The sequence below is a fragment of the Etheostoma cragini genome, chromosome 18 (genome assembly GCF_013103735.1).
Source record: "Etheostoma cragini isolate CJK2018 chromosome 18, CSU_Ecrag_1.0, whole genome shotgun sequence".
Classification (NCBI taxonomy): Eukaryota; Metazoa; Chordata; class Actinopteri; order Perciformes; family Percidae; genus Etheostoma; species Etheostoma cragini.
The window spans coordinates 20520403-20544017 of record NC_048424.1 but is presented as its reverse complement, the minus strand read 5'-3'; the positions used below and the strand labels follow the sequence as shown (position 1 = coordinate 20544017).

General features: G+C 42.8%; 1 protein-coding gene across 3 annotated transcripts in view; it reads left to right on the top strand.

Annotated features, from left to right (window-relative positions):
• runx2b (RUNX family transcription factor 2b) overlaps positions 1–23615 on the top strand; it is a 43134-nt gene that overhangs the window by 4906 nt on the left and 14613 nt on the right. For 2 of the 3 annotated variants that reach the window (XM_034899514.1, XM_034899515.1), the window contains 3 exons: positions 13689–13951; positions 15456–15612; positions 17541–17645. In XM_034899514.1, coding sequence (XP_034755405.1) covers positions 13689–13951; positions 15456–15612; positions 17541–17645 — 525 coding nt within the window. Of the gene's footprint in view, positions 1–12398; positions 12662–13688; positions 13952–15455; positions 15613–17540; positions 17646–23615 lie in introns of those variants that run through there. The other variant, XM_034899516.1, reaches the window with a different exon arrangement.

The window sequence follows — 23615 nt, the reverse complement described above, 5'->3', positions numbered from 1 at the left end:
GCTTTTTGAATGGACCATAATTACCAGGTAGTTTAATGCCATTGCGTTAGCCAGCAAGGTTTTTAATGCAGCGCTGTGCTATTTTCACACTTAACAAGATCCTGCGGCCCTTCATCCATTTCAATTGCATCATGCTGTGCGAATTACCGTTATCCGATATAAGCCCTCAGAGAGGAAGTAACTACCTAACACTTTGAAAATTGGTCTATCTTGGAACCGATTCACTCGAATGAAACAGAACCCCAGTATTATAACCCAGATTCATATACCTCTTTCACGTTGCCCTGTCTGTTTCATGTCCTCTCTTTTTCTCTCTTCCATGTTTTATTTGAGTTATTTAAGTCAGAAGACGGCTTTAAGCAGAGCTGATACAGCAAACCACTGAAACCTGAACAGCATTGTTTTGCCTTTCCAGTCGCTTTCCTGCGAAACGGCCGAGGCGGCTTCGCTTCCACGCGCCGTGTTTCTATAAGGGGGAAATATGGAGTGTCGAGTCTCCTGGATGTTTGGGTTCAGCCTGTAATGATGTGAGTGTGAGCGTGGCCGCAGCACCTACACAAGGCCATACCTGTTCTGCCCGGCATCGAGAAAAGGGCAGATTTTTTCCCCCTGTTAGTTTAATCTTAAAGGAATGCGGTATCCCCTCTGACTCAGGCCAAACTCCCAAAAACATAAACCTACTTACCAGCAGGTCATGAAAAGAGCAGCACGGGTTGGATGTGTTAGCAATATTTTTTAGGAAATTCTGATTGTTTATGTCAAATAACCCACAGGGTAGGATTCTACTAGATTTTTTGAAAAGGTAACACAAGATGAGTAAAAGAGTATCAAAGAGTTCCAGCTCTAACTGTGATCAATAGCTTGGCAGTAGATCAGTAGGGCTGTCTGAGGGGATAAGTACACCTTGTTACAACGTGTCTTCAGACGTTGGTATCACTGCTCACTTTCTCACAAGTCATAATCATTTGTCACTCAGCACACATTTAAAAACGTTGTATTTTAAATGGGAGTTTGGTTAGTGGTGTTTGTTACTTCTCTGTGTGTGTGTGCACACTAAAGGTGTCTGTGACAGGAAGATCTGTCCACTTGATTAATGCTCTCACTCAAACTGCCACCTGGAACCAATCCCCCCCTTCTGCCGCCCCCGTCCAATGTGCACCGTTTGTGTGTGTGTGTGCATTCCATACACTGTGCCTTCAGAGGGGCTGAAGGTGGGTGTTGAGCAGGAGGCACAGATGGGACCAAGGGACTCGGAGCGGAAGAAAAGAAAGGTGCTTGCAGAGGAAGGAACAATAGGTAGGCGTGCAATGGAGGGTGTCATTAATAATACACAGGCCCCATCCCCTAATTTGCTCAAATTACCTGCCCACACAGTTGGCCCTCCGCCAGGGCCGAGGTGTGAACACAACAGATCAAATACACCTGAAAATCAGAGTGCCCACCTACTTGGCAACGCCCACGCAAGCCTTTAATGGCAGTCTTACAACTCTGATGGCCTTGTGTGTGTGTTTGTGTGTGTGTGTGTAAGGGGGTGGGGGGAAGCGAGGGGTTCCATGTTTGTTCTTTAATGTGAGAGTGAGGTATAAAAAGTGTGAAAATTAGAGAGTGAGAAAGAAACATTAAAAGGAAGAAACAGAGTAAGTGAGACAGAGATACGATACAAAGGAAAGGATCGGTTTGCACTCATGAGGCACACAGCAAGAGCAACACAAGACTGACTCTTTCAAACCACCTCCCATATGGTGCCACGGGGGTGGCCATTTACCATCATCTACCTCCTCTCCTCTCTTCTCCTCTTCCTTCCTCCTTCTCCTTATGTGCTCCCTCCATCCTTCCCCTCCCACCCACGCTTTCAGGAAAAGGGCGATGACAAATGTGACAGGGCGGCAATGCTTTGGTCACCGCAATTATCAGAGCAGAGTCACCAGCACCGTACCACCTGTGGCACACACACACACACACACACACACACACATGCACGTATGGAGACATAATAAAATGTGTACACAGACACTGAAATTAAATATGCCCCAGAGATACAAAAGGGGCCAGGAGAGTGTGTGTAGGTGTGTGTAGTGGGATGCTAGTCTTTGAACTTTGAATAGTGTGTGTAGCTGATATTGACAGGTCTCCAGGGAGAAGATAGAGGCTAGAAATGGTAGCTCTCATTTGTAAAGTGGTCTCCAGAGAGCGAGAGAGAGAAAGAAAGAAAGAAAGAAAGGAAATGTGCACGCAGATAGTTGAACTAAAACATTATGAAGTTATGTAGTAATACATTACTTTAACCCCCTTATTTAGCCTTTATAAGCAGTATGTTCAGCTAAACTTGAATAGAAGAATTGTTCATAACCCACTATAATGGAATCGTAAGCAGTTATTATGATATTTTAAGGGTTTATTAATGTATTTGTGAACTATTTTAACTCCTCCCATAAAGCCTCCATAAGCTATCCGTTCATTTGCCAGATTTCTCCTAGGGCTTTCAACCGCATTTCATTGCCTTCATCAGCGGGACGAGTTTTCTCAGTTGTTGTGGTGAGTGAAGGAGAGGTATTATTGTTCCTATACACACTAAACTAGACAGGTAACCAAGTATTACGTGGTTTAAGCACCCCGCAAAATTTGAAACCAAAGGCTGACTCAACCAAAGGGAACAAGTTAAATAATGGCTTCATTTATAAAGAAAAACAAATACGTTCATATATTTTATATAAAGATGTATTTTAGATGATAACAATTGTGTTCTCCTGTATTTTCAAGCTGAATGCTTCAAAGGACGAGTTATAGTTGTTGACAAAAACAGTAAAAGACACTTAAGAATGTACTGTTTATTGGTTGTTAATTACTGCTTATAAAAGAAAAAAAGGAGGTTACAAGAAAGTGCTGCTGGTTAAGTTTTCAGTCTCGCAACTTTGCTGCAAATTTCCAGAAGTCTGCACAACTCTTGCTGTGAAAAGAGACGAAAGTTTTCTGCTCGTACAGCAATGTTGCAAGACTGCAAAATCCCCTATGTTACATTTCAGGTTGTTTCAAAGCTCTTTGCTGTGACTGAGTCTGGCATCTCTAAAGAACTTGTAGCTGGTGTGTTTTATGCTGATCCCCGAGCTGTTCCAGTTTACACACATTCAATCCAATCAGAGCGCTCCAACAAGCAGCTCTGTGTGATCGAAGTCTACATACATACACATTGTCTGATCCTCACTGCAGCAGGCTTTCAGTCTGGAGTCGAATCCTGTCACTCACCCAGACAGCTGCCCTCTTACAGTCGTCTGTAGTTCATTTTGTTGTCGCAGTTAAAAGTTTTCCGTCAACTGTTGCGCTGTTCGTTCTATTTTTTCCCCAAAGGAAATAGGTCTCTCTCTCTTTTCTCTCTTTCTCTTCTTTGGACGGAGACCAATAACAGGCGTTTTCCACTTCACTTCTCCTGATGCTGAATGAGCAAAGGAGTATCCCAGAGGAGCAAGAATATTTTATTAGAGTGATATTTTGAAAGTTCCTCTCCTCCTCTGTCTTTCTTCCTCTCTCGTGGTGGTATGTAAGGATGCTGCAACAATTTTGTGTGTGTGTGTGTGTGTGTGTGTGTGTGTGAGAGAGAGAAAGAGAGAGAGAGGGAAAGAAAACAGCTCACGCAGAGCAAAAACAATTCAAAGTTACAGCTAAATGACAGGCTGGGAGCTCTGGCCTTTTGAATTGCATTGTTTTCTTTTTATTCCTGCTTGGGAGGAGGATCGGTGGAAAAAAGAAAGAGCCCAATTGAGACGGAAAGCGCGCATTTAAGTCTCTGGGGAATTACTCTCGGCACAAACAAAAATAGCAGCCATTTTTTGCTGACAAAGTGTATTTTTTGTGATGTTGAGCTCTTTTTGTTTTCTTATTTATGACAAAGCTACCAATTCAGGGTGGCGCATGTGTATTCTAGCCTTGATTTACTGTAGCTTAAAGGTGTAGGAGGAAAAAAAAGAATGAGGGATGTCAGAGTTCTTTAGCTTAATTGGAAGCGGTGGTTGGAAAGTATGTTACTTTAAGGAAATGAATGGTCCAAATGAGCTTTACAATGCCCACAGACAAATGTATCTTTACCTATTCTACAAAATGTCACTTTCACATGAATACTACGTTACACACATGATTACACCTACACACACATATACACACGCATCCAGATGGACACAGACACACGCCCTTTTCCTGCAGGACCGTGCAGATGCAGCAGAAAGAGTGGAGTTGGTAAACACACTGAGAGGCTGCTGGGAGTCTTCACCGGGCCTCCAAATTATAGACCGGTTAACCAAAGTCTCAGAGCCGGCCCCTTGGCTGCTGCACATACTGCTATACACATCACATGCATATCCGCACTCAAGCATATGGCCTACGCACATTAAAGACAGCATAGACTCAGGCTTTAAAAGCACATACACAATAAGGTTCTAATGGGACCTTGACTGCACAAGATTTTATAGACATAAGAGAGACTGAGAGGGAAGCAGACCCCAAGGGCCTATCATAAATATTACCAAATCATCAGGCTCAGTGTGAGGCAATTACTAATGAAAAAAAATCCCTTGCATAGTAAACACGGGTTTAATGTTTACAGCTTCTAACCCTGTATACCTGTATAACGATTCAGAGGCTTTCTTTACTCGTAGAAGCTGCTTTGCTTTGCCTGAAAGATGTTCAGAGAGCTACGTGTTAATGATTTGTGGTTTTTAAAGTTTTAAATGGTTGCCTATTTTGCAGGAAAGTTGCTTGAGAGCACGAGTTTGGTGGAGGACTTGTTTCAGCTAGATAGTTTAGCGAGAGGAGGTTGGATTGTTAAGAGCTTCTTTAATTGTCTGTGAATACGTTCTGCAACTACTGGGGACAGTTTTGAGTCTCCCAAGGACACAAGATCAAATCAGAGTGATCTACGACGCCATAAAAACACATTTAAGATGATAATTTCCCGCGAAATTATTCGCCATCAATCTTGTGCTTCCAGAGTGACAGTATATTCCAAGCGGACAATTTAATTGTCAGCCCGAGACCACATCCCAACAATCCTGTTGCCAAAGAGGGATTTTTATGTGTGTGACGTTCAATTTCTTAGCTTAACACCACAGAATAGATTGTGTTTGAAGGCCAGCATTTCACAACGTAATTGATGTTCCCCGTGGGACCCAGCAGTCGATGAGTCTCCTTGCTTAGGACTCGATTTAGGCGCTTTTAAACTGGCGTCATATGAGTCTCAACTAGGGGCAGAGCACACAGGACATGAAAAGGCCCTGTCCTGGAATAACCAGCAATTTCTGTTCTAGCGTGGAAAATACAGGGTCATAGGTCAAATAATCACACAATAGTCTTTGATCGTCTGTGAAATCAAGTTTTTCCCCATACTTTCATGGTGTTTTCTTTCAATGATCCCGCTTTTCCAAACATGAGTGCCATTGATTTTGTCTGAGGATATCTCGGCCTGGAAGCTATGAAAGTGAACTCCATCCACCCTTCCCTTTCTGCCCCTCCACACCCCCACCTTGTTGTGAGTCATTTTTGACCTGTAGCTTAATAGGCTCAGTGTAATTACAGGCTAAGCTTTTTGGCAAAAGCCCATCTCTGAGTGTGCTGCATCAGCGGTGACACTCTCAACTTAATTTGTTAACTTGTTCAGCACACAGAGCATCAGATGATCAGTGAGGCCTCTCAATATTTTCACGAGCCAAGGCTTCCCGCGCCATTTCGACGTCTAAATTGTTTGGAATCCGATCTAGTGTGTATGGTTCCAGGTTGCAGAGTTCAGGCTCTGTGTTTTTGGAGCAGCCCCGAGCTGGACCGTGATCAGGAAGGAGATCGGGAAAAAACAGAAAAGGAGAGCGAGATCCCAACCCTTGGAAGTTGAGTGCTGCTGCTTGATGCAAGCCCAGTGCTGTGGCCATATGCCTCCCCAGTACAGTTTTTTCATTTCCTGTTTATCTGATTGGCTGTTGTCTCAGTGCTGGACACACTGACTGACAGTTTTGACATTGATTACCCCCCAGAAATAAAGTAACAAAAGCAATGCCAGAACTTCATCCTAAACTTTTTGAAATGGGCTCACTGACTGTCAGCAATATTTGTAGTCTGTGACGATGGCCAAGCAAAACAGATATAGTATATTTAACACATTTAAACACTCCGAGACAAAAAATGCATATGGTACATTTCAAGTCGTGGGTTTACACAGTTTATGTTTATGTCTGCGTGCAATTGAACATCCATGACAGACTCCCTCCCCCCCAGCCCCCCATCTGGCTCTTTATATCGATTTGGACCCAGTGAACATTCCTCCACGCTGCCTTCATGCATGTACATGCAGTACATACATCCTTACCTCCTGTCTCCTTCCTCTCCCTCCGTTGTCTCCAGCCCAATCTCGAAACAGGAGCAGTGGAAAGGGGCGAGTGATAGCTGATAGCCCCCCTGCGAGTGCTAGTCTGGCCCGCTGCATGTTTGCCTCTCCCCGTGTAGTCACGCTGTTTATCTCGCCTGTGCCTCCGTGCCTCGCATAAATCATCGTCAATCGCACTGCACGGACGGGGGAGAACAGAGAGAAGTCTCCCTCTATAAATCTGGTATTAGTTTTACCTTGCATAATGAACACAGGGCTAAACGGTCCTGGATACATGAGAACAGCATGTCTTGCTGATGTACTATAAATATTTTGATACTAGCCGGCTAGTTTGCAGAAGGGAAGTAGACCAGTGAAATGCACAGAGGAAGGGAAAAGTGTAAAGTGGAATGTTGGCCTAGCCCGAGTGTCTGTATTGTCTTTAGCACCTACAGAGGGTCTCGATCCAAGAAAAACGCTCTTTACAGGGTTCCTGTTCCCAGCCGTGGTCCAGTACCACTCCTGGATATGCTGCGTTTCCTTCAAGCCAATCCTTCAAACTGGTCTCCGAGGAGGGGGTCTCATGGTTTGATTAATAGCGTTATCAGACCTGATTGAGTGATAGATGCTTTGAATGGGAAACCAGTGCGCCTTATGGACACTCTGGGACCAAGTCTGGGAAAGGCAGCTCGAGGGAGGGCTTGATTGGTGGAACAGCTAAATTAAAGTGAAGGACTAATAATAGCATAGCTAATGACACAATGGCTGCATACAGTGGGGCGGCCAAATATGACTGATTACTTTAGATATATTGTGTTGCAGCAATGTAAAGACAAACTGTAACGTACACACACATACATAATCCCACTCACACACACACTCACATACAAAGTGGAAAAACTGAACTCCCTCTTTTTGACTTATGTCTGGACTCAGCCCCAGGCACTGTCACTCTACCCCATCAAAGACCCAGAAACACAGCAACCCACCCACACACACACACACACACACACACACACACACACACACACACACACACACACACACACACACACACACACACCCAGACCCAAAAAATACAAAATACAGTCTTACACATGCACAGTTGTAGCGCTGTGACAGCAGGTGGTGTGTGACACGTCAACATCTGAGCGTTCCCTGGCAGACCGAGAACGACTTCTCAGCTCTGTGCCCCAGTCGCTCAGATCTATCATTGGGACTCTTTAATGGCAGCCTTCGTCACATATTACTGCTTTATTTTCTCCTCTCCATCTCCCAGCCCACAGAGGTTCCTTTTTTTGTTCCTATTTTTAAGTACAAGTGATCTCAATTAGGGACCTCCATGAAGGCGGTAGGCGGCAGACAGTCAGAGCAATAAGAGCAGAGAGGAAATTGTCTTTATACCCCTCCTCCTCCTCACTCCCTCCTTCTCTACCCTCTTGCCACAAGCAGTGAGCAGCTGCCCCCTCCATGTCTCCATCTATTTCCATGCTGCTCTCTGCCATGTCAAGAACAGAGTGAAATATCAGACTTAGTCTTTCTGCATGCACTTTCTCACTAAGAAATTAATACATTAAACTCTGTAGGCACCAGCCACTCCATCCACCTCAAAGTCCTGTACAAAACTTGGATGGTCGCTCTGGAAACATGCAAACACACACACACACACACACACACCGCAGAACGTGCCATCCTCATCTTAACAGTTCACGGTGATGTCACAGGCTGTGTGACAAACAGTCATTAAGGGCTTTGCTGTGATCTAGGATGAGTGCATGAGTTGGTGAGGTTGTGTCGATGAGGTCACGAGGAGTAAAGTTTCTGCTTTTCCGATGGCTAGCTGGGTAGCTAATTGACTGCCTCATTGGCCAGCTATCAGCCCAACTTAGTGACCTGCAGGCTAGTTTTGTGGTGGCTTCTCTGCTCTCCTGGTTGGTTTAGTTGATTGGCTAGTAGACTGGATCTTCGGCTGCTCTGCTGCCTAGCCTGGTGGGCTCGCTGATTGGTTAGCTGGCAGACCGGTTGGATGGTAGCCTGCCAAACATGGAAACATCCCGTTAGAGCTTAAAAGGCCTGGGCATCGTCACAGCCCTCCTCTAGAAAGCTATAATTAAGTGTCTTGAAAAATGCACCACTGTGAAATGGAGCCTTTATCCTGAGTCTTCAGTGGTTGTACTTTTCCTCTTGAATCATGAGAGAGTGTGTTTTTTTAAAGGAGAACGTTAAAGAGATGTTCTCTTTTGTTTTTATTATGAAGTCAAATATATGGTTATTGTCTAAATTAAAAGTGCGTTCATGCGCATGCCTAAACTCTTTCACTGATGTACCTTTTAGCGTCAACACCGTGCTTTGTTTGTCCTGCGTCTATCCTAATGAGTTATTAGTGAGGATAGATGGGACATTAAGTGTGTGTTTGTTTGCGTCTCAGCGTATGTCAAACAGCAAGAGAGATGTAAAGATGTTGACAGATGCACAGTTGTGATAGAGAAAAAAAGACAAGGGAAGAGAGAGGCATGGTTAGTTTGCTGACAACATTAAAGCGCGTGTGCGTAAATATTAGCGGTTCACACAGTCTTTGTCATTCAAGTGGGAATGAGAACAGAAACTTTTATTACAAGCTTGATATCTCGACAGGAAAATTAGTCAATGAGTGTCAGCTGAGTTTGATTTTTATTGAAAACAAATAATTGAAACTGAGCGGCAGAAATACAATATTACTATAAATCATAAAACGCACATCCTGCCCAATGTTGTATACTGTGGTTCTTCACTGTTAGTGACTTCTCCTACTGTGCAATGACTCCAAGCCAGTGTAACACAGTAGATGAATAATACCAGAGCTGAGAGAGACGACCCAGCTGTGCACCAGGCGAGCAGCGGTCCCACTGACTGATCAGCTTTATGCTAGATTCATTACTACATAATATTAAGTTTGTTTATACAGAGACAGATAGGTCGAATATCCTAAACGTCCACAAAAAATACTTTGCGGAAATTAGAGCATTCACATTTAATCACAAGCTGATTTTTTGCCGGGTTAAATCCAGAGCACTGAAGCGGGAATTTTTTGATTGAACAGTGTATTCTGGCACATTAGCTCCTTCTCTGGTGTCTCCCTCACATCTCCGAGACTTCAAACGACAAGATTTCAAACTCAGAGGTTGCCCTACCTCAGAACGACAGAAAGCCAGACACCAGGCCTTAGTGTATGCATGCGGGCTGTATCCTGCAGGGAGCTGGAAGACAGATGCTGGACAAACAGCGGAGAGGCAAAGCGGAGTCAGATGGGACAAACAGTCTTTGATGAGCTGAGCTTGTCAGGGTTAAAGTCACGACTACACAGGAGTGAAGCGGGGGGGGGAATTGCGTTTGGGGCCTGGGATTAGTCTGGGAAAATCAAGAGGCTCTTCCTGTCGCTGCTTCTGATGGAACAATAACAGGGTGCAAAAAAAAATCCAAATTTAAGACTGATTAGTTGGCCTGAAAGTAAGTGTAAAAAAGTGGCATTATATTATACAATGTACTCATTTGTGTCTTTTAGGAATAAACCATACAAAAAACGAATTCCAAAATTAAATTCCAGCTCAAGTGGCTGGGTTCACATATACGCAGAGGTCGAGGGTTTGAGTCCGACCTGTGACGATTTCCTGCATGTCTTCCCCCTTTCTCACCTAGCTGTCCTGTCCTTTAAAGGTGGAAAAGCCCCAACAAATTATCTTTAAAAATAACAATAATAGCAAATTCCAGTTTAAATTTCTGTCAAAATAACATAAAACACATCTGCATTATAAGTAATTAGGCTGATCAAATTGATGTCATGAAATTGACTCAGTATTTTTTCATCCCTAACATTTCCTAAATTAAATTCCACTACAACATTAAGGATGTTTTCCACATTACGCCAAATGTATTCAGCGGTGAACAAATGATATTATCGGAGCTGAAACTTAACTCTGTTGGAATAACCGGCTCCACGGTTCCTGCAAGGCCATGTTTATCACTATTACAGATTTAATTACCACTATTCACATTTATCCATCCATGAATTGTTAGTTGATCTTTGAGAATGTTGGACAATGTGAACCATATTTCTGGTGTTTGGGGCACACGGAGGGGAAGTGTAACTCAATCACTCTTTTTTTCTCTCCCTCCCCGTCCACATGACGAGGTGCCAGATGCATGTCAATGCTTTCAGACTTTATATATATATCCCTCCCACATCCTCTCACACACACACACACACACACATGTTAACAGAAATAATGTATGTGCACTGCACACCCACATACATGCATACTTATGAAACACAAGAAGTCAAGTTATTTCAAGTTACAGTGCTCAGGCTTTAGGCTTTTTCTCTCAACACAGAAATCATAAAGAAAAGGTATAAGACTGCAGCTTAATAGGCTTTTTCACAAACTGCAAAAGCCCTGACAGGCCCCAAATAACTCGACAGCTGCGCCTACCAGAGGTCCCTTTTATTTTGAAATATCAAAGGCTTTTGTCTTAAAGACTCTGCAATAAAAGCTTGTTTGGGAGGAACGGAAAAGGAACACAAAGTGGCAAATACACATGCTGCTGTGTGATGTGGCACTCGAAAAAGACTTGTTGGGAGACTGTCAGATGGATGGGTACTCAGGGCAGAGGGTGGGGGGGGGTGACGAAAGCCGGCTGCGATATGGAGTCTCACAGAGGGTGGAGGATGCCCTCTACAGTAGACACAGGAGGGGCAGGCCAAGCAGGCCTTCTCAGGAACTGCCTTCAGAGCAGCATCTACTCTATATATTACATATTTCAGCACTAAAATAAAAGCAGACCATTTTTTTCATTTCTTTTTTTTTTTAACAGATTTTTTGTTTAAAAAAAAAAAGAAGGCTACAATTATGTATGGATGTAACAACGCCATTAATGTTTTTCTTTTATAAGATTTCCTCAGAATGATTTTTTCTTTTCTCTTTGGTTTGGGAAATGTTTGTATCCTTCGTTTAGCAGTGGTGGAAGAAGATCCTTAAAGTATAAGTACCAATACTACACTCTGAAAGTCCTGCGTTGAAAATATGACATGATAAAACATACTTAAGTATTCATAAACCAGTAAAAAAAGGCCCCTGCTAGTTTAAGACTATTATATATTATGTCAATGGAGTATTATCACTTATCATCACGCGCTGATTTGTGGGTGTCATTTTAATGTTTAAGTTGGGAAGATATTTTAAATGCTTTATATACTGTTGGGCAGTTTATTCTAAAAATAATCGTCATATTTTAGAAAACTCCTCAAATGTTTTTATGTCAAATCTTTACCTGCAATGCAACTAAAGCTGTCTGATAAAATGTAGTGTAGAATACAGAATACATACATATGTACAGTATATCCCTCTGAAATGTAGTGGAGGACAAATAGTTGCATGATATGGAAATACACAAATGAAATACAAGCACCTCAAAGTGTAGTACTTGAGTAAATGTACATAATTGCATAACACTGCTGTCATTTTAATATATGCTCATGAATAGGAGTTGTGCATAATTACCTATTATAGAAATCATATTTTGGCGCTGCCAACGATTGTAAAATGTAGATACAATAGGCTACAATCAGAATCAGAATCAGCTTTATTTGCCAGGTATGAGGACACATATGAGGAATTTTGCTTTGGATCATCATTGCTCACAATGCGCTTACACCAACTAAAAACAAACCACTAAAAAAAATATATATATACTCACTAATATATACACACTATAAACAGAAACAATATGGTTGAGGCAATAGTGCAATGAAGAATGCAAAGTATGCAGAAGTTTTTATTTTAATTGAGGAGCATAGTGCAAAGGGAGCTGGAATAAACAGTATTATGTTGTTATATTACGATATGAACAGCTCTGGAATAGAGAATGAGGAATAAATACTACAATATAATAAGTTTTATGAGATACAGAAACAGATTGTGAAATTAAATTTGAACCAGCAGACTTGCTGAAAAGAGAAATGGCCAAATGGTGGGTAAAGATAAATGAAAGCCCAGAGAATACCTGTACACCTGCACAACAGCTCTCCCCTGCGACCGAGTGAAACTCTACTCCTGCGCTGCGCCTCTACCTGACTCACCCACCGCTCTCCGGTGACTCACTCACTCCTATACCTTATGGACTGGAACTCACTTCTCACCCAGACTCGGCTCTCTGAACGCTCCTCACATGTCGGGACATACAGGTGGTAACACAACACGGACCGACGGACTGATACGTTAGTGACTGGAAATGACCATCCCCAGAGTTAGGAGCGCGCAGATGGTCCAGGGGTGCGTTAACATGTCGGTATGTACCGCAGGCTGTGTGCAACTCCTATTTGTATAACGACAGGGGGGGAAAAGGCGTGAATATGTTGCCCCATGTGTGTTTCACGTAGGTATAGACACTGAGACCTGTCCAGCCGTCTATAGGCGTGATAGATTATGGCGGAGGGAATGGATCTGATTCCAGACACCACGTGTTGGAATCGCATCAGCGCAATAATTGCTGGGCGCTCGAGCTATATAAACCACAAAAAGCCTGAGCACGGGAAACCCCGGCCTCCAAACACTAACCACATTTACGGCTACAAAAACGGGATTCTATTTTCCGCCTCCTTCATCTCACCGGCGATGCATTTTTTTTCCGACTTCATCAGCCACTTTAACCCTATAGGCCTGTCCAACACCGGCCGAGACTTTACCGAAAATATGAACACTTTGCAGCTGCCGCGGGGTTATAAATAGCTCTGTTTAGTATTGTTAAAGCTTATTCCTTTGACTTTGAAAACTTTTGTGTGTGTTCATCGCCTGCGGGCTTTCATAGCGCCTTTCAGTTTGGCACAAAGACTTCAATGACGCACCTGGAGCAGCGCTTTTCTGAGCATCTGGGTCGACTCTTCCATTTTATACCTGCTTTTTTTGTTGTAATTGTATAGCTTATTACGCGTTCGGACCTTTATTTGCGGTTATTTCTATCCACCCACGAGAAACTACGCCTGCGTTAAGGCGCATGGACGCTTCCCCCAAGGAAAAAAAAAAAGAGCTCGTCATTTAAAACACCATCAAGTTTTCAAGGGTTGTTTTTCTTTGCCGGAAAAGTATATTTTATGTCTCTTGAAGGCGCCCACTAAAGTTTGTAGTGGAAATGGTTTTGAAACGCGGTGTGCTCTCACGAAGTCCCATTTTCCATTGGCAGACGCGCTGAGGTTCAGCGAGCAGTGGCGGAGTTTCTCCCTGGGTGTGTGAGAGAGAGAAAGAAGGAGAGGAGCTGGAGAGCCTTTGGTGCCTATTTTTTCTGATAATCAACGCTGTTGTGATGCGAATCCCCGTAGATCCCAGCGCCAGTCGGAGGTTCAGTCCGCCGTCCAATAGCCTCCAGCCGGTCCCAGGGAAGATGAACGATGTGAACTCTCCGGGCGGCCAGTCGGACGCAGCGGCGGCGGTGCCAAGACTGCGCCCCCACGAAAACCGTAGCATGGCCGAGATCATCGCCGACCACCCGGCCGAGCTGGTCCGCACCGACAGCCCCAACTTTCTGTGCTCGGTCCTGCCCTCCCACTGGCGGTGCAACAAGACGCTGCCTGTCGCCTTTAAGGTGAGCCCCGTCTCTGTCTTAGTGATGTGCTGCTAAATTAAAAGGAGGGTAAACCACAATGGCATTCAGTGTTCTCAGTATGACAAACAACCACTATGTTAAGCCAAAAAAAAGAGTTTTAGAAGAGTGAATGTAGTTCTTTCAAAACTCCAATCTGTATACAACTTCTATTCATTTTATACTGTTGGCTGCCGAGTTTTGTGTTGTGTGTGTCCTCATCCCTCGTGTCATTTTACTTTTTTATCAAAAAGATTGATCAGAGTTTAAAAAGAAAAAAACATTTAATCACAAATGACACAAATTGGAGTCTTTTAATATAACAAGTCAGACAGAAGCTGTGATCGGGGATTTAAAAAAAAAAAAATTACTTCACATACCAAAAATTCTGAAAATTGTAATGTTAAAGGTCTCAGGAAATGTGATGTTTAAAGGGCCAGGAAACAATCAATAAAAAAGTAAATCTCGTTAAAAAAAAAAAGAAAGGAATCACATGTTCATATATTTTTTTCTTTTCACATTTTGTAAACAAACACAATTTCCTTTTTTATTTGTTGACTATAATAAGTGAATGTAGTAAATGATAATGATTATGATTCCCCCCCAGCCAAAGAAGAATTACACAATCAAAGCTTTGCCTTCATTGTGATTAATTACAGTTTTCTATATTATGCAATTATTTTCAATTATTACAAAATTATAAAAACTATACAACAACGTGTTACTTACGTTGCAACCACATTATGGTCTATTATAACCACTATTTTAATAATTATACTAAATTATTGTAATTAGTCTTCACATATTGATTTTACTGAACTTTTATTGAGCATAAAAAATGTAATTCAACTTGCAACAAAGACTAACTGTTAATACATTGAAGGCCTCTTAAGGAAGTTTTGAAGTCTTGACAATTTGTTTGCTCCCATGATATTTAACAGGAAAGATTATTAATTACTTGACAGATATTATTTAAAGGATGGATCAAAGACACACCAAAGTGGAAATGTGTAGCTGTAGCTCTGGCTCCAAATCAAATGTGACACATTTTAAAATATATGTGTTATTTAACCGTTCTTATTACTACAGCTCTGTAATTATTGCTGCTCTGTAGGCCTACTCATGCTCTTTTATCTGCATCCAAGAATCTAAATGATAACATGAGGCCTCGCTGCTTTTGTTTTGTGTTATGAGAAGTGAAAATTAAATCTATTTATCAAGATTGAAAGGAAGATGGTAAGATGTAAAACAAGATCTGTTGCAAGAGCTCAATGGATTTGAATGGATTGTTTGATTTCACTCTAGTTTTTGGCCTTTAAACCAAAGCAATTCCTTTATTAGATTATTTTTCTATAATAACCTTTAAAAGTTTCTGCATATACTATCATTATATGCACATATATACAGGATATCTAGCCAATTTTGAGTCTCAAGGGAGTAAAATATGCGTATTCTTGTAAAAGTTCCTTAGCAGTTCCTGAATTTCTGCCCTTTGTGCCCCCCACAGGTGGTTGCCCTGGGAGACATACCTGATGGGACTGTTGTCACAGTAATGGCAGGCAACGACGAGAACTACTCGGCCGAGCTGCGAAACGCCTCAGGTGTGATGAAGAACCAAGTAGCCCGTTTCAACGACCTTCGCTTTGTGGGCCGCAGTGGCAGAGGTGAGGCCTGAAACACTCCGTGCTCCCTTCACTGTACGCCGCTGCAACTCAGTAGGAGCTATTAGGTTCAGTGGTGTGGATTAGTGGTCACATTCCCTCCGTGGCAACCACATAATGGTCTCTAACTTCGGGCTCTAGTCCCACCGCCCGTCTCCTAAAGTCTGAGTGGTGAACCGTTTTGCTTTAATATTAGAGTCCTTGATTTTTTTTTTTGTCTTTAAACACAGGTAAGACATAAAATGCTTGGATAACCTACTGTTTCCTGCTTGGGATCTTTGTCCTTAAGTTAAAAAATGTATGTGATCAGTCTAGTCAGCTGCACAACACAGTGTTGATCTGATAACAAGAAACAAGTAAGGATTTTAATCCTTTCCCTGTTCACCTGACGTGACCCAGCTCAGTTCAGGCATATTCACATGCTGGGTGTTGCTGCAGCCCCACAGCTGATCACTCCGCACATATCCTCAGGCAGTGGGGCGGAGACACACTTCTAATGCGTCAAAAAGCATTCCCTGAATATTTGGCATCGTCGAGGCAACGCTTTGCATCATTAACTGTCTTGTTGGTAAATCATCTTATTTGTGATTTGACATTTGGCAGAGAGGATGCGCTCTCACATTTTTCAAACTTACTGGAAATATTTTCTTAAAGACTTTTCCTTTCTGCAAGTCTCACAGAAAGTGGTCGCTGACAATAAGTTGATGGTGATACGCCCTGTCAGCAGCTAAACCAGTGACTTTTCTTCTCAGTTTCCTTCTCTGTTGTAGCTGTCAAAAGGGAGAAGGCAGAGGCAGAGGAGGCATAGTGGCCGGGCCTGTTGCCACAGAGACCTTGCGTGCATCCCTCAGATGTGACACAGAATCTAGTCACAGGAAGTGACATAGGAGCCAGGGGAGATCAGACTACGAGGTGTCTGAAATGAATACCCGAGATAAGAACAAGCAGAGCGACGTGATAGGATGTTAGATAGCTAAATGTCATGCACACAGAGGCGGGGAGAGCCAGTAGAGATGGACAAGGACTGATAGTCACAGGGCTGACATGGTGCCGCAGTATAAATACAGCAAGCATAGATAGGGCAGGTAATTTAGAGAGTAATCAGACACTTGTGATAACATCATTAGAGTCAATAGTATAGCAGTGTGTAGGATTGCCTCGACAGTAAGCCCGAATTAGATCGCAGGTAGCACATCACAGCAGTCATGATTTCCGGGAAGCAGGGCTGTGACGCTGTAGCGTTCCCACTTATCACAGATCACCCACATGCACCCTCAGACCAGGTATGTGGGACACCTGCTGCATTTGTGCTCTGCTATCTCCCCGAATCATCTAATCACTTCTTTGAAAGGGTATCAAGCAGGAGAGGGGAGTGGAGGACACACACAGGGGGGCGGCTGTGACTGAATGGACAGCTGCTCCAGTGAGTCGCTGCAGCAACCTGCCCCCCACTTCCTCTCTCCTATGTGTAGCCATGGCTACGTGATGCATCTGCATACCTCAGACGTTAGGGCTGCTGCTGACTGAGCTGTTGCTCTCTGATTCATAGCGTTCCTCAAGCATGCACATAGGAGCATACACACACTCACTTACTCCCCAAGGCAGCAACTGATGGGGATTATCAAGAAAGGAAGTGACTATTAAAATGCCTCTCGCCCACTCACACTGGGTTAGACAGGGAGAAAGTCTGGATAACAAGATACTGGGTCCTCCAGTCAATCTTCCATTTAGGCTCTGCCAACAAACCTAAATAGACCCTCTCAAACAGCCAATGTTGTCTGTGTCTGTCGTTAAAAGTAGATTCTTCCCCATTTGTATTGGCTATTATGTGATCACAGCCACACTTGTGACTTGGGGATGGTTTAGCAATGAATCCAGGTCATTGTCTTTGCAGATGGTATGTCATTTGATGTTGTTTGATGTCATCACAGGCAAGAGCTTCACGCTGACAATCACAGTATTCACCAACCCACCACAAGTGGCCACTTACCACCGAGCCATAAAGGTCACCGTGGACGGACCGCGTGAGCCCAGGAGTGAGTACAAAGGCACGCACATACATTACAGTACAGTATGGGAAGATGCTTACACACGCAGAAACAGCATACATCATCTTTTAATTCAACTTTGAATGGGTACACCAGCGATTTTGTAGTGTACAAGAAAAAGGATGGTCAAAATTGAGGGAGCGTAGGCCAAAATATCCCCTAAGCTCCCTCAAGCACTGGATCCTCCATTTCCTATAATGCAACTCAATAGCGTCTTTCAATTAGACACTACTACAACTTTACAAAGCCCCTTCCAGAGCCACAGAAGACATTATACTGGTGCATGATGTGTAAACTAAACTTCAAAAGGGGCGGAGTGTCCCTTTAACTAAGCAGTGGGTGTGGCTGACTGTGGACTCAGCCAATGGCAACAAAAGCCCACCTAAAATGTTGACGAGGTAATAAAACAAGTTAATTAACAAAAAAAAGTTTTACTGGAAAAGGTTCTGATTGTGTTAATTAGCAATCAACAGACGTTTAATTAAGTTGACGTCTCAGAAAGCAGCTCAGCCTCCTGTGTGATGGTTTTAGAGAAATATAAAGTTTGGCTGAATATTCCTGAGAGGGTACACTGGGTAGCAGAATGCTAGCATCAGCTTGTTTTAATGGGCCATATAAAAACAACTGAGGAGGAAAAAAAAACTTTACTATAGCCTTTAGTGCCAGCTTGTCTGGCATGCAGCTGTTTCCCCAACCCTCCTCCCTATTCATGAAAAAAACATATTCTCATCTCATGGTGTCTCATAGAACAATATCACATCACAAACAACACACCCACCCGACTGCCCCGTCACATATGGCACCAGGGCGCACAGCGACACAGAGGAGCCAGGAGACAGTAGGATTAGTACCACCATCAGTCTCCAATGTAGGAAACCTGCCTGTGGTGCCAAAAAATGCCTCAGACCTTTTGAGATTCAGCGTTCATCAACACGTACCCTGAAACAAAGGCACATGCTTGTCGTCAAACGCACATGTAGTCACAATCACACCCACTTTTTCCCCTCCATCCCTCCTCCCTCTCAAGCCATCTTGTTTGATCAAAAGCATTTCCTGTGCATCTGCCGTCCCTCGTCAGATGACTTTCAAACAAGTCCTGTTACTTGGTGGCGAGCAGATGGGAGTTGAAGAAGATTTTGTTTAGAAAAGCCCAAGTTTGGTCTCAACAAAGTTGCAGTCTTAAATTTGTGTCTATAAAGCCTTCCTGTATGGACATATTAGAAGTGAGTCACTAAACTTGACCTGATATCAGGTGAGGGGAGTCTGGCATCGCAGATAGACTTTACACTTTCTTCCATTGTTTTTCTTCCTTTCTAGTTGCTCAATTTGTGGTCTGAGACAATGCTTTAAAGTCAAAGTGTGCATGTTCTAACTTCAGTCTCAAGACATTCATTTAAGCAATATGTCATCATACGTAACCCCTGAACTTCTTTACTTCGCTGTTAAGTGGTCAGAATTGCAGTGGCGGTGTAATTTAACCAGAAACTACAGGCAGAACACGTCTTCCTCTCAGGGGTCATTAAGCCGAGGTCGGAGGGTGGCAAAACACACATGTGCCCTCTCAACCGCACCCCCCCTCCTCCAGGTTTTCAGCACGGAGAGACTCGGAGCTGAGAGCACCGGCTGTCTCCAAAGCTGTGATTCTATCTGTGAACGCTTCATTGACACATGGGGGGGGCTTTGTCGGCCATTACAGCTCTATTTTGTGTTAAACGAGTGGGTAATTAGGAGGCCTGTAGTACACTGGGCCCCTACAGGGAGGGGTCCACTCCGCACAGAGACACACGGAGAAAGAACAGTGGGCTGCCTTAAGCCTGACATAGACTGGCACTCTGTGGTCCTCCTCTGTAAAAACTGTGTTCTTTATGGAAAATAAGCTGACAATAAAACTAGATTTCAATGTGGGCTGGTAACTGGTGTGAAAAGCTAAAATTAGTAACCATACTCTATGCTTTTATTCATGTTTTTTACACTTTTCCTGATGTTATTGGCAGTTTTTGCTCCCTGTTAATGACTTGCCTGGTTGTGGGTGTCTCATTCAGGAAGGACATTTTGTGTCGGCGTGTTTGATAAGCCTTATGGTAGCCATATGAGTCTTCCTGAGGGATGTCATTTCCCCAGCGGTCCCACATCTAATATCAATGGATAAAGTCAGACCACCCACGAATGAAACGGGGCTCGTATCTTCTGAGCTTTGGCTAATTAATTGCGTGGTCAGAGTGACGAATATCAATAAGGCCTAGTTTAAAGATTTGCGGTATGATTTCCTCAGAGGTTATAGTGTATGTGTGTGGGTATGGTAAGTGGTTAGTCAGGTCCCTCTGGCCACTGTGTTATTAGCGGGAGGCTAACTCGGTTTCTGTGGCCACTGTGTTATTAGCGGGAGGCTAACTCGGTTTCTGTGGCTTGCATTGTGCTTAATCGCTTGACAGCTCTTGGTTACCCTGTGGTTTGCCATTTTACCAACAACTCAGCACGTGTGTGCACATGTATGCGTCTGTGTGTTCAACTGCATATGCATGTCTGTTTGCTCATGTAGATATGATTTCAAATGCGTGTATATCTACCCCCCAGCGCCTGCATGTGTGTGCCCACATGACGTGTTTTGCAGAGAGAGTGTGTGTTACTTGTGTCATTAGTCTAGTGTAGCCACAGTGCTGATTTGGAGCAGAGCTAATAGGCCTCATTAAATGTCATTTTGAGCTAATAGACAGGGAGTGGTTGTTTAAACCAGTGTGCTTTTATAGGTGTTTCTGTCTCCTTTCAGCTGCTCCTGACGCTGGTTGTGGCCAGCTGAGACAAACTTCCTGAGTGATAATAGCCAAGCCGTAATAACACAATATACTAGGCTTTCTGTCCAAACCCACTGTTCTCATTATAGTTAATTGATGACAGACAAACGTAGGAGGTGACAAAAACCATTGCGGCGTCACACATACTGGGTCTTGCTGTGGCATATTGCAGTGGTTACGTTACATAACTGAGTGTAAGCGACGTGTGTGTGTCTGTTGTGTGTCAGCGGCAGAGGTTAGTGGTCAGGCTCGTCTCGGGAGTTTGAAGCAGCTGGGTCTGGGGGGTTCTGGGCCGAGGGTTGTGTTTTGGTTCGATTTTGGTCAGGGTGTTAATAAGTCTGGTGAGGAGGCCTTGGTTACTTACAGGCTTGCAGACAATATTAGTGGTTCAGGAGGCCTGTTTCCCAAGCCAAACACCCTACTGTGACACACACACATACTCCCACTCACACACGTATTTGTATTTTATAACTCATGTTTCTTTTTATTTATTTATTCTGATGTATTGTGCATGTGTGTGTGATACTTGCAGACCTTTATTTGTATGACATACAAAAAAGAATTAAATTAAGCAAAACAATTGAGCAAATATTAGGACAAGATAATGCATAAATACAACAAAGATTGGCACTTGGTGATGAGGTTTACTCCTCAATGCCGAGGCAAAGGGTTTGACTTTAAACTGTGGCCCTTTTCTGCATGGCATTCCCCAACTATCTCCTTCTCTCTCTCTCTCTCTCTCTCTCTCTCTCTCTCCCTCCTCTTTAGCTGTTCTATGAATAAAGTTCTAAAATGCCTAAAAACGTTTTTACAAACGTATTTACAAAAATAAAAATATATATTATATATATTTTTTACTTTTGTATTTCATAAATATATACAGTATATATATATATATATATATATATATATATATATATATATATATATATATATATATATATATATATATATGTATGAAATACAAAAGAATAGCCAGGAGACCCTTGCCAGAGGACGCCAGGCCGTGGTCCTGCTCACAAGGGGACAGAAGTTGATTGATGTATTTTGGAGCTAGACCTAATGAAATCATCCCTCTCCCTTAAACCTGTTAGGCTTTTTGCTGCCCTACTTTGGACTAACTGCAGTCAAACTCTTAACATGAATAAAAGTAAGTTACAGTTGTAATGGAGTAGAAGAAAAGCAATCGATGTCATCTGCATTAAAAAAAGAGCACTTAATATTGTGTCCCCTCAAGGAAGCATGCAAGCAGGAAGCAAAAGTGGGCCTAAAACTGAGCCTTACGACACACCACAAGGGAGATGGGCAGTAGGGAAAGATGCATAGTTCACCTAATAAATATACAATATGTAACTTTCTACCGCTAGGGGTGTCTCAATCAAAACGATGGATGGTAAACACAGACTTTTGATGATGTTGGGAAGTTGCGTGGAATTATGGGAGTTAAATTATGGGAATATGAGAGATTACCCATTCAAGTTTATTCACGTAATGTTTAGTAACGTTTATTCATGTTATTCCAATAAAATAGCTGCTGTTTCCCCAGTATAATTACGTTTTTTGTGATTCGATTTATATTGGTAGCTAATCAATTGACTAGTGAGCCAGCAAGCTAACATCCAGTGGCTAAAACCACACTACAACATCATATTTCACATGTCAATGTCACCTTTTGGATGTATTCAACATTGTGGTGGACAGGGTTTGTTTTGTGTTACTGAAGGAGGCTGAGAGACGGGTGTGGGTGAGGATTGCTGGGGGAATCTGGGACGGCAAGGACATTCGATGGCCGTTGTCGGCAGCATAAGATCTCTCAGCTGCCTGGAATCATCGCTCACTTTACAGGGAGGAGATTTTTGGCACAAACACCGGTAGCGCTAACGAAGATATAGCTAATGTTGTGCATGGCCGCTGTTCTGCGCTTCATTAAACTGTCGTTAGCATTGTTAGCACCTGGCACTTGAGTTAAGAGCTGGCCGGGTTCGGATTGCTGTAATGATAGTGGCTTGCTTCTAGCTCGATGGGGCTAACTAAATCTCCCAGGGCTGTTGTCAGTTGTCATCCAGGGTGAAGTCTCTCTGTGCCGGAGGAGTGAGGCAGACTGACTGGGGTGTGCTAGCTGGCTAAATTAGCATTAGATTGGTCTTCTATCTATACGGTTAACATTACTGGGTTAGCCCAGCGCTGTTATCTGTGGTCAAAACAATCATACTAAAAATTACTTTCTGAGTGTGTTGAACAATGTTGTAACCTTATAATGTTACCCAACATGCATTAGCATAAACATTAGCTACTTGTCAACCGGCACATTGTAGTAATCAATATCAATCAATATTGAAATGTCTCAATAAATTAGGTCTCTGTTGTATTATTGTGTTGCAAAATGGCATGTAATTAATCACAAATTGATGTTGTGTGCCAAAAGAAGCAGTATTACATTAGGAGTAGTACCTTCTGTGACACTGTTTGATTTACAATTACTCTTGAACGTATCATCTGGGTGCCCATGTTTTGACGGAAGTAACTAGAGGGTGAAAGGTAATATGACACCAAGTTTTCTCTGGGTTTGAAAATGTGGTCAAACCATTTGGGATAGTGTAAGAACAGAACTCAAAAAATACATAACATAAGTATGGTTGTTTTTAGATATTTTATATTCATAAATGTTACATATTTTACCTTTAAATGCAGCACTAACACCCATACTCATTTATGCGCTCCAAAGTAACCGTATACGAGTGGTCGCTAGGCTATGTCCAATTACAACTCTTTAAAGCTGCCACCTTCAGTGCTGCTAGGCTGGAAACAGTATGAGTAAGTGAGACACCTTCATTAACATGTCTGTCATGATGACACCATAAGGCCTCCAAACAGTGTCATCACACACACATGCCTTTACATGCACTAGTAGGGTACTATTACCTGCTGTTAGGTCTGGGCTTTGTTTCTGACAACAGCTGTGCATGCTCAATGTTATATGCTAAGATCATCTGAGATGCTAATAACATATTACCACTCTATCTAGATAAAGGGATATGAGGGCATTTCGGGATTATAAGGCTTTGTCATTGACGTCCTCAAGCAACATGTCCAAAAATATGATACTTTTGTCCAGGTACTTAAAGACGGTTTCAGAAGACTCAATACTCTGTTCTCCCTTACAGAC